Source organism: Fundulus heteroclitus, chromosome 4 (assembly GCF_011125445.2).
Source record: "Fundulus heteroclitus isolate FHET01 chromosome 4, MU-UCD_Fhet_4.1, whole genome shotgun sequence".
Taxonomy (NCBI): Eukaryota; Metazoa; Chordata; class Actinopteri; order Cyprinodontiformes; family Fundulidae; genus Fundulus; species Fundulus heteroclitus.
In genome coordinates, this window is record NC_046364.1 from 22289687 (window position 1) to 22305042 (window position 15356).

Below are 15356 nucleotides of genomic sequence, written 5' to 3' on the forward strand. Positions count from 1 at the left end.
CAATAGATGTTTTCAGCATCTCTAGGGACAGTTACCTCTTGTTTTTTTTCCTTTCCCTCTGATATTTTCTTCTTTTTTTACCTCCTTTCTGATCTCTATGCACTCTTCTACTCAAGTCTCCCATGGTTTCCTGTATTCCACTTTTATTTTCACTCCTATGCTTTTCTCTCTGCAGTCCACTCCACACCTTCAGCCCCATCCTGAACACTCTCTCATTTTCTCTCCTTTCACCCTAATGCATCTCTCCCATCCACCTACTCCTCTATCTTACCTTTCAGATTGCAAAACCTTGGAGATTATCTTTTATCCAGTTGGCAATGAAACGGTGAAGAGATTGGAGTCCCACTTGCTTTTTACACGATGCCTTCCATAAGATCGAGGGTATACGGTGTCCACTGATCAGAATGCCAACGAGGGACGTCAGATGGCTGTTAAGATACTAGCTTTGGATTTTGATTTGTTAAAATGTCTAACGGTTTAAATGAGCTGCTGCAGATGAATGCATTTACTAATTGTTAGATATGTATGCACAACACAAGTGTATTGTGTGCGGCCCACTGCTAATCCCTTGAACTCATTAGACTAATTGGAGGGTCTGCAGAGAACTCAACATTGATCTCAGCTGGTACAGTTTTCCTCCCAATTAATACTTGTTTCTCTTAAATGTTTCGCTCTGTTCACCTCTGCTAAACTCCTTCAACCGGTTTCTGGCACCAAAGCAGGTAATGAACTGAGGTCCAAGAACCGACAGAAACAATTACAAAGTCTAAACTTACAAAGAGCGCGCAGGATGACACACACCAAACTCATCAGGCCGCAGGGATAGCTATATGGCTCCTCGCCCTAGGCAGGCGCACAATACCACCATAAGTCCTGAATCATACCCAAAATTTGTCAAGTGCTGATAATGCTTACTACAGGATCAATCACAGCTTTGACTGACAGATAAATACATTGGTAAATTAAGGCAACACACCTCTCCACTCACTGGCTGGTGTTGTTAGGACGTACAAAGCTGCAGTACAAAACAACAGAGAGGGCCAGAATAATACTGGCAGCCCTTAATCTCTATTTATTGTGGTAAACTAGACCCTGTTCAGACGTGGACCTTTCCAGCCAATTACTGGCTTTTAAAAAAAAAAAAAAAAAAAAAAAAAAAACCTTGTCCGCTTCAGGTTTGTAAGTTAGAAGTACACCCAAAGTGGCTTTGTAAATGAAATTATACCGTTGACAGTCTGCGGGTGGATAAGGTCCAACATGGGAATACAGAAGACAGTGATGAGTAAGGGCTCCTAGACCAGTGATAAAACATAATGCTCCATGATACACAGAATCCACTATATGCAGCCCATGTGAACATGCATGCATATAAATCATATCGGCATGGTCCAAAATGGGTAGAAAAGTGGTAGCTATAAGACGTCTCCTTGCCTCAAAAGACAAACCAGATCGAATTCTAAAACAGAAATCAAACTTTCAGCTTTTTAACCAACTGTTGGTGGGGAGCAAAACCCAGAGATTCATCAATAATAAAACCTAAATATTTACATTGAGATACTACTTCAATTGGAGAGCACTGAAAAGTAATTAATAATGCGCTGCAGCAATTGAGATTTGGACTTGATCCTAGAGTTGTAAAACAACATTACTTAATATCTATGAACATTTAAAACAAGCTTTATATCATTCAAATTAGACTGAAGCACATTGACAGCTGCTCGTAGCTTTTCACAAGCATGTTTTACTGTGTTGACAACACAATACAACACAGTATCATCAGCATAGAAATGAAAATTGGCATTTAGCAAGTTTTTCCTAAACAGTTAATATAGATTGAAAAAAAGGAAGGGGACCGAGAACTGAACCTTGTGGAACACCCTTAGATACTGGAAGACAAGGGGAAGAAACACCGTCCACCAGCACACATTGTGACATACTAGACAGGTAGTTGTCAAAGTATTTAATGTAATTTTGAGAGAGACCGATCTCAAGGAGGCTTTTTAACATGATATCAAGATTGACTGTATCAAAGGCTTTAGACAAGTCATTAAAAGGGCTGCACAGTGTCGCTTTTTATCTACATGAGCTGTTAAATCATTTAATACTTTTAAAGTTGCTGTGGTAGTACTATGCAACACTCCAAACCCAGACTGGAAATCAGTTAAAACGCTGTTTAAATAGTCTTTCAGTTGTACCTTACTGACTCCAGTACCTTGGAAATGGGCCTCTAATTATTCAAATCAGTTTATCTGTGTGTGAATCAGATCTTAGGTCTGATTTTAATGCAAGGTGTGAAGAGTCGTTGTTTGGCTTCCATTTGGACAAGGGCAGCACCAAGTTTGATCACGGCTTTTGTTTACTTGAATGCACATTATACTCTTGTTCTAAACTCAACAACAGATTTGCTGTCTGGGGTTCAGCAAAAGAAAAATGTTTAGTAATAATAATAATAATAATAATAATGAGTGGAAAGGAAACTCATCACTTAGTAAATTAAAATGAAATCCAAAGCAAACTGTTACACAACAATGTGTGAACTGGCAGCCTGAAAGAATTATCCTGCAGTGTTTTTCCCCGCTCAGCGTAATTTAACGACCACGGAATGAGAGAGTTAACATTCAAAGGGTTCTTAATGAATACTATCAACTATTCATCTTCACGATCCCACCTGCTGGTCTTCCACCTCTCCCTCTCTGAGTCGCAGCAGGATTTTGTTGATAATGAGGTGTGGTGTTGTCAGAAGCACAGTCCAGACTCATCCATCCACCCTGCTTAGTAAGAGGCACGGTACAACGAACACATCCACACTCGCTGGCACACACAAGGTCAGAAAGCCACAAAGTATATACCCTGACGTGCGTGTCCAGGTGACAAACAGAGCACATATGGACACGGGAGGAGGTGCAGCGATTAGCACAGTCACCTCAAAGAAAGTAACTCTTTGGTTCAAATGTCAGCATGCAGAAGAAACCCAAGGAATGAAGCTACAATGCAGTCAGTTTAGGTTATTATGTCTACTCTGGGCACAGTTTATTTTTTGTGCACAGCTTTTGTGAGATACTGCTCTAATGTAATTATACAAGGAAAGATGATGCTGAGCTTGTTTTTAAACCCTCCTTTAAAAAAAGCGATAATGCTGCGCCGCTGTGTCAGAGGCAGCTGAGCTCGGCCCGGAAGACCCACTTTTACCCAGAATTTAGTCCAGCAGCTGCCTGGCTGGAGCAAGATCGCTGATACAGGCCCTAAGGAAAGGGAAGCCCAGTAACGGTGCAGTTGCCCCAACACTATCACCTCTCTTCTCCTAAAATAGCCAGCCTCGCAGAATCATTTTCCACAGGACTGAAAAGGTAGCAAGGTGATGGTTTTCATCCAGGGAGGCCTATAAACGGAGACTTTTTGGTAAGCCTGCAAGAAATTGCGTTAACTTGTTAAAGATTAATTGTACCTCACAGTTAGTGTGCTTGAACGCAGACATGATGTAGAGTATTACAGGGATGCTGCTGACCTTTTCTGCATGTACCAGGATGACATTATAACGTCCAGATACCTCATAATGTACCTGCACATGTGGGCGTGATAATTAGCAGATGTGCCTTCACTGATTTCGGAAGTGCAGGTTTTTGCAAGACTAAAATGACTTTAAATCATGATCTGCCTTTATTCACACTATCACTTTCTTCTTTGATGCTATAATACTTAACCTTTCCCTCTCTTCTCTCTCTGTTATACTTGCTATTTCTTTCTCTCTTTTTGCCTTTTTCTCCAAGTGTTTCATTATCTCTCCCTCCCCCCCCCCTCTGCTCTTTCTTCCCTTCAGGAGGGTAAAGGGTAAGTGAAAAACACTGGACCCCAGTAAAGAGCCACACATCATCGTGTGTGTGTTTGTGTGCGCAGTCTGTCATTGCTCATTTCGGGCATTCTCAGTAGCCGTTTCCTGAGCCACAAGCTACAGAATAAATACACTTTATATTACCAAACCCACACGCGTGTGAGCGCACACACACACACACACACACACACTTGGACAGCTCCCTTTAGCACTTTCTGTCTGTTAAATGAGGGGTCTTGGGAGTTGTGCCAGCAGAGCCGTTGGCAACTCCTCTTCTTTCCTTGTGTCCTCTGTTTACGAGCGGGTAAAAAAAAAAAAATTAAGTGGGTCTGATGATGGACAGCATTTTCGAACAGAAAGGTTCTCAAAATGAATGTGTTTCTCCTTAGCAAACATAGAAATTCGGAAAACGGAGATAGGATCCCAGGGACATTTTAAGCAGGGCTCACTTGACATAAGAAACAATGAAATTCCCCCAGCCTCAACACAAGCCTGATGACCAACATTCAACCTTAGATCATTTGTTGCCCAGTGAAACAAAATAATTTTTCTTATTATATATCATGGCAATGTATTCTGTAAAAGTATCACTTTTCTCCTTTTGTTCATGCTCCAAGTCAAACTGACTCTAGCTATTGCTTCGGAACATGATTTTACATTCCTCGTCTTTTCTAATGAGAATTACTGAGAAGTGTGATCTGACCTTTTCAACATTTTGCATAATGTGATAAAACCTACTAAAAACATTTAAGTGCACACCTCTAACCAGATGCACTGAGAAGTCGGCTGGCGACTGGAAGAGGGCCGTTTTCAGCTTAATTGCTTCGGACTGGTGACTGGCCAATCAGAAGCTCATAATACTCGTGTTTTTCTCATCAGTGAATCCACCAGACCATAGAACTACGGAGTCATGCTGACAGCATCACTCTCTGCAGTGGTTCCGGTCCTGAGAGAAAGACGGCTGAAAACAGCAACTTACAGCCTCAGTGAGGTGTTTAACAATTAGCTCAGTAAAAGCACTACAGGGCTGAGAAGCTGTTTAAACAGATAAGCTTTTCAATATTGCCTCAACTCATCTTGTATCATTCAGGCTGTGAGAGAATGAGACTTTTAGTGGGCAGCAGGAAGGCCAATAGGTGTACAGCGAATTTGCATTGTTTTCTCTTTTCTTTCTGCCATGGAACATGCTGGATTTAACGTGGGCAGCCTTCTGGGAATCTCACAGTTCTAGTAAGGATCCACGTTCTCCACAGAGAACACAAAGCAAACACTTTTTACCGTTAGTAAAGGTAATCATGCTGATCACACATATAGTTTAGAATGAAGTAAACCGTTTTTCCTTGCTTTACAGCAACTGTTGTCTTAGACGTGGTTTTATGTCATCTCTGCTACCATTACAAATAATTAATGACTGCTCATAGCAGGAAAGCTGGAAACAAATATTTTGAAAGCTATTCTTGAATCTTCTTATACAACAGCTCCCTACCAGGCACTGATGGAGAGCGTATTACGGTTCATCATACAGGGCATGGAAACATTCCTCTGCAACAAGAAACATAAGCTTCTCCATGTAATTAAAACTATCATAAAAGGTTATTGGTGAGAAAGCGCCTCAGCCCGTCCAGCTACAATCTGGAGAATCAGTACGGCAAACTGGCTGACCCAGCCCATGTCATCCATTATGAGTTTGAGCTGCTTCCTTTGGGCAGGAGATACAGGCTGGCATAATGTAAACTAAATCATTTTAAAGATTCCTTAGTCCGCTCGTCATTAACAACGCTAATCAAGAGTGGGAAAGATATTCAAACCTCTCCTTCACGGTTGTGACTGACATTTAAGAAACACAGTTTGATCTGTACAGCTTTAGCATACCGTCAATTTTTTTTTTTATCTCTAAATCCTAAATTGTTTTTAATAATCCATTTAGATATATTTGAATGACTTTAATACGTTATGTTGAACAGTCTGTTACTGTTAATATTTCATTACTAAATTGCACCATTTTTACTGTATCTACTTTAGTGCAGCTTCACCATTCCCCAGGGGGACAATAAAAGTATATTTAATTGAACTAAATTAAGCAGCACAAAAGACCATCACCATGCTTGGCATTACACAAATCGAGTACAATAGAAATATAATGCATTAATTGAACTGACATTTAAAGAAACAGGTTTAATATGCGTTGTATTGCTGTTTTTTCTGTATCGTGAAAAGGCTGGAGAACACAACCTTCATGCACATAATGAATGCTCCTGCTTGACTTTGTACAGTCCACTTTAATTGTTTGAGCGAACATTGTACTTTATTTATAACCTTTAAACATCTGGATTACGATTATCCTGATGTTTAGTTGCACATGTTCAGCTGGCACAAGTGCTCAGAATTCAGGCTTTCTGCCGATGTGTGTGCTGTGATTTATTAGCAAGTGCTTGCTGATAAATCGGACCCTGCATCCATGTGAGTTTGTGCATACGTTATTGTTAGGAAATATCCCTGAAAGAAATCTAAATAGCAGACACAACCACATATGATACTCTAGCCAAACGTCTGCTTACTAAAACCTTGGGCCATCCGTTTTGCTGAAAACATTTGTTGTATCGTGGTTAAATCTTTATGGACAACAATTGCGCTACCAGCTTGGTGCTGAACAAAATAACTTTACTTGCATGCACACAAGCCCCTCACCTGAACCACATCCAACGAACGGCTGAGGATGAATTGGCATGCTGACTGCGAGCTGACCAGCCTCGCTAATGCCGTTGTGACTGAATGGCAGCAAATCCCTGCAGCCAGCTCTATAAATCTCAGAGGGTGATCAGAGCTTAAAGCTTTGGAGAAGTCTATAATCATTCCCTTCGTAAATCTCCACCAAAGTTTGGTCTTTTGTAACACGTAACTTTAGCAAACCATGACTTTCTGCTGCCTCCACATTCCGTGGGATGTTGAATTACTGTCCATTTTCTCTGCAGTAGGCGTGGGCGCTGGTGGTAAGAGCCCACCCCCCCCTCCATCCCTCTACTTTAGCTGTCAGTGCCCAGTTAACTGCTTATGTTACACTTGTGGGGTGAATGAAGAGGGAATAAACAGTCATGTATGTCGTGCTTTAAAAAAAAAAGAAGAAAAAAAAAGTGCCGTTTATTGTCAGTGTTTGTGCAGGAATAAAAGTCCCTCTCAGGAACGTCTGCAGCCTGCAGAAGATGGCTATTGCGCTGTTGTGTAGCCTGATGATTATAGCTGTCTGAGGGAAAGTGAAATAATTATAATGCTGAACTGTGATCCATCTACTCATTCTTTAAATATGCATCCACTCCAGCTGTGCCAAGAGACAAATGAAACAACGAAATCTGACAGAGTGGGCTTATGCAGCACATAGACTATATATATCCCTGACCCCAGGCTGCCAGTGCATCTTGTCCTCATCAGCTCTGTGTCCTTCCCACAATCTAACAGCTAGGTTCAGTGTAGCTTATATGGCGCTCCTCAGTGCCAGTGTAATATGCTGCTGTCCTCCGTGTCGTGTCTTATCTATTCAAACATCTGTCTCGCGCTACCTTCATATCCTTCATTCCTCTAATAATTTAATCGTATGTGGCTGGGATATGGAAGTGTTCATCCTCTCCTGAGACTGTAGAAATATTAATCCTTCAGGGGAGCACAACCCCTGATGTATTATAACACGTTAATCAATACAAAGCCAGTGTTTGTGATTGTTTATTAACCATTCCATCTAAGACCCTGCTAGCAAAAAGGAACTAAACGTCACGAGTTTTTGTAAATACCATATTGTGTTTAATTATACAGGCAAACTCTGACAAAGCTTCAGTCTGAACATTACATACACCTATCAGCATAAACACAATTATTTTGGACTTTAAAAGGAGCATAGTGTAAGTTCCAGGGTCCCATTTTTCTAAACGAAACGGACTCACTTCAGTCTGACTAATAATCATTTCTGTTAAAAGTTAGTGCACTTTTTCTAAACCATCAAGAAAAAATGTAATACTAGAAACAAATTCCAAATATTAGTCCCACCCTCCTTCCTCTGTGAGTTGGTCCAATCCACCTCAACTTTTGGCTGCAGTCTGACTTGGAAAAACGTGTTGCTTTTTCTCTATGCTTTTTCTTCAGTCTCACGGTTAACAGGCATGGAAATCAAGAAAATCTGAACCAGCTTGTTACCACTCCTGCATCTCTCTCACACATCACACATCAGCTAAAATACTTTCACAGCATTGCAGGTATAGGCTCCAAGGGTCTAAGGCCCGTGAACGATCTGCAGCACTGACCTGTGAACACGTGTTTTAGTTTTAGCTTGTAGCCATGTGCAGCACTTTCTTTCAGCTGTTGACTGTTTTTAAGTGCTTTATACATAAAGATGGTAAGGTATGGTACATAGGTGTCTGTTGCTCCCCACCTCTGGAAGAAACAGCGCCCCAGGGACTGTTTTCTATCATCTAGTAGTAAAATCTTTATATGGGCTTATTAGTCGGCAAATAACCATCGAAGCTAAAAATGTGTTATATCAGGTTCAAACTCCAAACCAGACCTAGACCTCTAAGTTACTGAGTTTTAACATTACATATTCTACAAGAAGGCCATATGAACCCCTGATGTTAATTCATATTTGTATTTATCAAACTGATTATTGTATTGTTGGATTTGGCTCAGGTGTTTGGAGGCGAGTGACATGCCTGGCTGTGGGGTGGGGTTATTTGCTTGATATTTAGCTAAAGGAAATGCTTCCTTTGTAGCGTGATCTTGGTTCAAGTCCAGCAACTTCCAGATTCTTTTTTTAGGGGGAGGGGATCCCACAGACTGCCACTCTGTGTCCCTGAACAAGACCCACTGCTCCCTAAACAGGATAGTTTATGGCAACAGAGGCCATTATCTGACAGTAGGCTGACAGGTAATGGGGTTGAGAGAAGGGGGAGGAGCATGTGTGTGTGTGTGTGTGTGTGTGTGTGTAGATTAACAAAATTCTGTCATAAATTCAAGTTTCATTTTTGTTCACAAAGCCACTGAAGTTGTCTGTTGTCATTTTTAGTCCATCCTGGAAAAATAACTTTTCAAAAAATGTCCAAAAGCCTAAAATAAATAGGACATTCATGTTCCATGATGGGGGAGTGTAGACTTCTGACTAGAACAGTGGGTCGCGTCAGGTCATAGCCGATGAATGAAATGCTTTTCTGATGCATGCAGGACTTGAAGAAGCAACATATTTGCTTAAAGCAATTTAAAGTTAATAAAATCCTCTTAAGTAATTTTCAATTAACTTTTTTTTATATTCATCTTTTTAGAAATTCTCTCAAGCTCTGAACTGAGCGGTTGGTGGAAACATGAAGGGGAGGGTAGCCCTAAAGGTGTGAACTTTCATCCTACAGGCAGAGGGGACGACTGAGAAGACAATGCTGAAACACCGATATTAGTGTTTCAAAAGCACACTGTATGCAGACCTCCTTTGAAAAAAGGAGATTTTTCTTCTTTTGACAACATCTAACATTACTTTGTTATTATTATTTACTCTAAAATCAATTCACTAAAATAATATTTCCCTCCATTTTTCTATTGTCCAGCATCCCCAAATCCTCTTAAACGAGATCTCTAGCGCTTAGGCTCAAGAGGACAGCTCGGTTTATCAGGAGGCTAAGCTATTAAAACGTCTACTGTGGGGATGTGCAAAAGCTCAGGCGGGATCGTTTTCAGAAATACAAATGTTACTTGCCAATTTTCTATCACCGAGAAGGGCAGTTTAGAGAGCTGCTATTAAAAATAAAGACCAAAACAGGAAAGTGCTCACCTGAGGCATTCTTCAAGTAGCCATTAGAGTCCACCGTGGTGTACATGACATACGGGCCGGGCTGATTCACACCAAAAGGCTGTCAACACAGACACACATACAAACAATAAATAAAGTGAATATTTCTGACATTTTATACATGTTCCGTCACCGTCAGCTGACCACCCTTTGAGCATGAAAGTCAAAAACAGAAAGCAATAATGCAGAGCAACAATCTGCTGACTTGGTTTTCTTTCCACCACCATAGGTGCAAATCTGCCTGATCACGAACCAGATTGACATTCGCACGCTAGTGTGTCCATACGGGTCGCTGGTTAACTCCTGTCTGGTGTCCTCATTATGAAAAGATGACAAGGAATGAGGAGCCCTGTGGAGTTTTCTTTTGTTTTCCATCAGCTAATCATGAGCCTGGTACACATGCAGACACACTGCAGGAAAAGACTTGGCCCTTTATGCTGTGACACGCAGCAGTCGGGTGAGAGAGGAATAGGAATGAGGTACCGAGGAAAAAAAAAACCAACACACACAGACAGGGGGAGAGAGATGAGAAAACCGCTGAGGAGCAGACTAGCGGGCTGAATGCATGAAGGAGGAAGAGAGGTGTGACTAAGAAGAAGAGGGGTAAGAGAGTGAAATAGAAAGACAGAGCGGGCTGATGGATGGGAGACGATAGGAGTTAAAGCAGCCGCAAGCTCCACTCGTCTACTGCATTCATCATATTTTTCACTTAGACAAGCCGGCGGAAGAGTCGACAGACAGAGAAGCAAAACAACCAGCAGCCTCTTGTTGATGTCAAAGATAATGTGTTTTGCAAAGGACTTTTCCACCAGTGAAAGGTTGGAGTAATACTGGTGGGTGCTTTTTTTTTTTTAACTTGTTGTTTTTCCTGTCTGTCCACCTACATGTGAAAATTGGCCATTAGTGCTTTCACAATAAATAAAATGTGCTAACAGCAAAGCATTCAACACATTCTCTTCTTTTCATCTAAAACTGTTTTGCACAGAGAGAAAAAATATATTCTTACTGCTAAATGTTATGCCGAGTAAGCTCAAAAATAACAGCAGCTTTCAAAACGGCCGTTTGCGCAACGGTTATCATTAAGTAGTTTAATTTAGCCGACAAAACTATCACTTATGGCCATACAGTATTTGGAAAGTTAAGGAAACAGCCAGTAAAGTCAGGCTATTGATTTCATAGCACCTTTCAACCAACACATTACCTCTGTTAGGATCTGAGTGCTCCTTTGTACATCATGTTGCACTTTCTATGCATACACACTCTTTTCTTTTAAACGATCAAACCAGTGTGAACATGATGCATCTGATACCATAAAACACTACCAAAAGGGGGTGCGATGGGGGTGCTAGGAACACAGGGTCGTTATGAGAAAACCCACTCCACTATAGTACCAGCTGAGAACCCAGAAGGCTCCTCTTTAGCTGTTGCAAACATTAGCCTTGCTGTTTTGATCCTTCCTTTTAGTATAAATATCTTAGCTGACCTTGGTGATTGAATCTCTCACTGGTTCCCTCTGCAGTGTATAGAAGGAACCAGCAGTTTATCCTTGCTCAAACTAATAAAGATGTTTTTTTTCTCCTTATATACTAGAAAGCCTTGAAAAAAAAGATGTCCAGAGTTTCTTTTGCACAGAACATCCAAGAATTTCTTTTTTGTTTAATGGCCGTGAAAATACAATTATCTGTTGAATTATACAACTAAGACTTTGCAATGTTATTTAATAAAACAAATGATGGTGTCACACAACTCGCTTACAGAGCTGTATCCTCAGCCCTGCTCTCTTCACCCACGACTGCTCTGCTATCCACTCCACAGACATAGTTGTGAAGGTTGCAGATGACAGCATTGTGGCGGGTCTCATTTGCAACAATGATGAGACCCACTATAGAGAGGAGGTCCACAATTTTACACAGTGGTGCTCCAGGAACAATCTGATCCTGAACAGAAGGAAGTCCAGGAGGAGTGAACACGCTCCTCTCTGCATACAGGGGGAGGTGGTGGAGTGAGGTTCCTGGACATTCACATTTCCTCTGACCTCTCCTGGACTGTGAACACCTCCCACCTGGTGAAGAAGGCCCAACGACGGCTCTTCTTCCTCAGGAAACAAACTGGAATTTCCCCTAAGCTGTTAAAACTTTTTTACAGAGCTACAATAGAAAGCATTTTACGCCATAAAAGTGTGGTATGGGAGCTGCACAGTGCAGGAGAGGAAGGCTTTAGGACGGGTGGTGAGGACAGTATGGGGGATTGTGGGATGCAAGCTACAAGATCTGGACACGGTGATGAAAAGAAAAGAAAATCAGCATAATGTCAACATGTTGATGATCCTTTCAGAATAAAAAAAAAACATAGGTATCTCAGCTATTTTGGGATGAGCATGGCATCCCTCATCCACTCTGGCCATGTTGAAGAGAACATGTGCTGATAGATCAGCTAATTGTCGAGAGCTTTCATTGAAGGTAAGCATTGCTGATCAGGGCTGCTCACATTTTTCTCCTTTCGCATCCATGTTGCTACCCAACAGCTTACTAGTAAAGCAGAAAGGGTTCCATAAACGCAATTTGAATGACAACAAAATCAGTAGATTTTTGCTCCATGTAAAAGGTATAATAATCAGATTCCTTTTAATCTAGCAAACCAAATTCAAACAACCAAAATCATTTAACCAATAAACAAGCGTATTGTAATACACAAAAATCCACTGAGACTTTGTTTTTTTGTTCAACATCGTTTACTGACCGAAGCTCCACACAGGAGCTTTTTATGTCATCTGCAGAAAAGTAGACGAAAAGATTTCTCACCTTGACATCTTCAGGACAGGCATTAGAGCAGAGGCCGCTGAGCACTGAGGAAGAAAGAGGCCAGAGTTAGACAGATTTCTCAGCAGCATCTTACTTTCAGTGCTTCTGTGTGTTGCTCTGCTGTCACAACCTGCATTTCAAACTGAGAAAGACTTGCTTACACGTCCAGTACAAGAAGATCCAAAATGGCTGGCAGAAGGAAGAAAAAAAGCATAAATAAATAAACCCGAGCAGTTAACTGGGCTTAAGTATTTCTCAGATTTTCATGATATCAAACTCAATTTATTAATCACATGAATGCCAAGTAGACGTGGACAAGAGAGGAAGAAAGCAGCGCTAAAACATCAACCGCCAGTAATAATAAACAGAAAAATTATGTGGAAAAATAACAACATGAACATGTGTGCCGGGAGAGCATTTTACTTATTTGTGCATACAAGCGGAGCAGGGAGGGACGAAATGGACTGAATTGTAAATCAGTCATTAGCGGAGTGCCTTTATTAGCATACTAATGGGGTCCTGGGTCCATGGTTGCCTTAATTTGCCTGATGGAATCAAACCAAAACATAATAGTGCTTATTAGGCTGGACATAGTGGCGTGTTACACAGTATATTCTTTCAAAGAGCACATCACAGTGCTAACTGTGAGGACACCAGGTGAACAACAATGACGGAAATGAATCATCGTAAACGATGACAACCAAATGTCAGAGGGTTAATATTTGCCAAATGATTCTGTAATTAACACTGCACAAAGTGTGGGACACCAAGGTGAAAAAAGATCAGGTCGGAGGGAAATTTTTAAATGCCCCCTGGGGCTGCACAATTATTAAATTGTGATCGTCATTGTGTTATTGTTGTTTGCATTATCATAATGGACCGCTTGGATGCAATGGTTGGTAGGATATTAGATTTTAAAAAGACATGCAATAACACTTTGCATGCAAATGATCTATTTAGCCAGTTGGCCGGACTCTCATGGCCCTTGATACCTAAACATGACTCAGTTCTTTGTGGCCAAACTTATAAGGCCCATGGAAAATAGTGGGAACAGAGTTATAATATATAATATTCTCTTTAGAGGCCCACAAAGGGTAAATTTCTCTCTGTGTTTAATCCATCCATTATAGAGCAGTGTGCTGCCAACACCGAGTGGTGCACTGGGATCAATGGTCTTGCTCAGGGACAGGGAGCCAGAGGGACGGATGTCATTTTCACCATTTTATTGATCTATGCTGTGCACAGTGGTACATGTTGATAAAACATGGTATATCTTATCACCAAAGGCTTTGCCATGTGCAGCAGGAGTCCTACAATGGATAGCAACCCATTTATTTGACCTGCCTACTTTTTCTAAAGTGAAAAACTAATTTGGCACAGTTTTGGTCCATTTGGATAAATTGTGACAAAATCACAGGTCCGTCTGACACACTGCCTACTACAGCCTTTCAGTCTGGATTGGCTGCAGTTATAGTCAAGGTGTGGATATACAAAGTCTGAGGCTTTTCCTATATTTTCAAAAGGGTTTTCAATGTATGTTTAATAAATATATAGGCGAGGTTCAGAAAATTAGATTTTTTTTGTTTATTAAGCTATAAATCAGACATGGTGACATTAGCAATATTGATTCACTTTAAAAATATTCTTTAATGCCTTTATTTCACACAAATACTAAAATTTACATTTACACTTTATACCTTTGGAGCTGTACTTGATTTATATCAGATATGTAATTTCAGATGGAAATTGCTCCTGAAACCCAGTGGGCTTAAGGGGTTATGGTTTTTCTTTTAGTGTGGCAATGAAGATATTGATTTTAAATAACCAGGTTTTTCCTCACTTTTGTCTTTCTCCATTATGGAAATGTTAGCAGTGACTGAGTGGTTAGTGAACTAGGTGTCTTGAAGAGGCCCCAAAAGTTGGTGATTCGAAACTCAGGAAACTGAAATGGACTGGATTGTCTACTCAGCTGCTAATAAACCTTAACAGGTATCTCACAACATTTCATTATGGCTACATAATGACAATAAAAACTCTTGATTCTTAAATATGACTTTGCCTGAGCCATTGCAAGACAAGACTATGTTCTAAACCAGTCATTGCAGTTAAGGCTGCATGATGTTTGGTTCTCCTGTTGGATGGTTGAACTCAAGCCTTTTGCAGCCTCTAAGTCTTTTTTTTTAAGATTACCACATATTTAGCTCCATCCATCTTCCCATCAACTCTGACCAGCTTTCCTGTCCCTGCTGAATAAAAGCCTCCCCACAGCATGGTGCTGTCCCCACCATGGAACATTGTGGGAATGATGTGTCCTGGCTGAAGTGGTGCTTTAGTTTGTGTGATAGGGTCGGAGCTGTGCCATGCTCTTTTCATTCTCCGAGGATGCTCCATAAGAACTTCAGAGCTTTGGATGTTATTTTATAACATAAACCTGTTTAGAACATTTCTAAAACTTTAGCCCTGACCTGCATGCTGTGTTCCCTGGTGTTTTGTTGCTGTTTGGTCATTAATATTCTCTAACAAACCGGATGGATGGATGAATGATGATCTTTATACTGAAGTCAAAATACACCACTGATACCACCGCATTTAAAGGCAGCTGAGGAAAAACTAATTTTAACACCATTTTCATGTAAATATGAATCCTTTTCATTTCACAACACAATCATGATGCGTGTTAGTTGTCTACTACCACCACTACTACTCTGTGTTGGTCTGTCACACAGAAGTTCAGGGGGTATGAACTCTTTTGCAGGATGCTGGGAATGCTTTTCCCCTCTTTTCCATTCACAGAGCACTAATACCAGCACCAAATACAATGTTGAGTCAGATTATAGGGTGCGCAAGCACATTTGGGTATGAGAGCAATGTTTATGCTGTATAGAGAAGCTGCAGTATATCTTTTCTG

The 15356-nt window shown here is 40.8% G+C and overlaps 1 protein-coding gene across 1 annotated transcript in view; it reads right to left on the reverse strand.

The window, feature by feature from the left end:
- Positions 1 to 15356, reverse strand: part of itfg1 (integrin alpha FG-GAP repeat containing 1) — a 181860-nt gene that overhangs the window by 35334 nt on the left and 131170 nt on the right. Inside the window, exons 13-14 of the mRNA XM_012874005.3 lie at positions 12449 to 12492; positions 9630 to 9708 (exon numbers count right to left, since the gene is read on the reverse strand). Of these exons, the coding sequence (XP_012729459.2) occupies positions 9630 to 9708; positions 12449 to 12492 (123 nt within the window). The remainder of the gene's footprint in view (positions 1 to 9629; positions 9709 to 12448; positions 12493 to 15356) is intronic.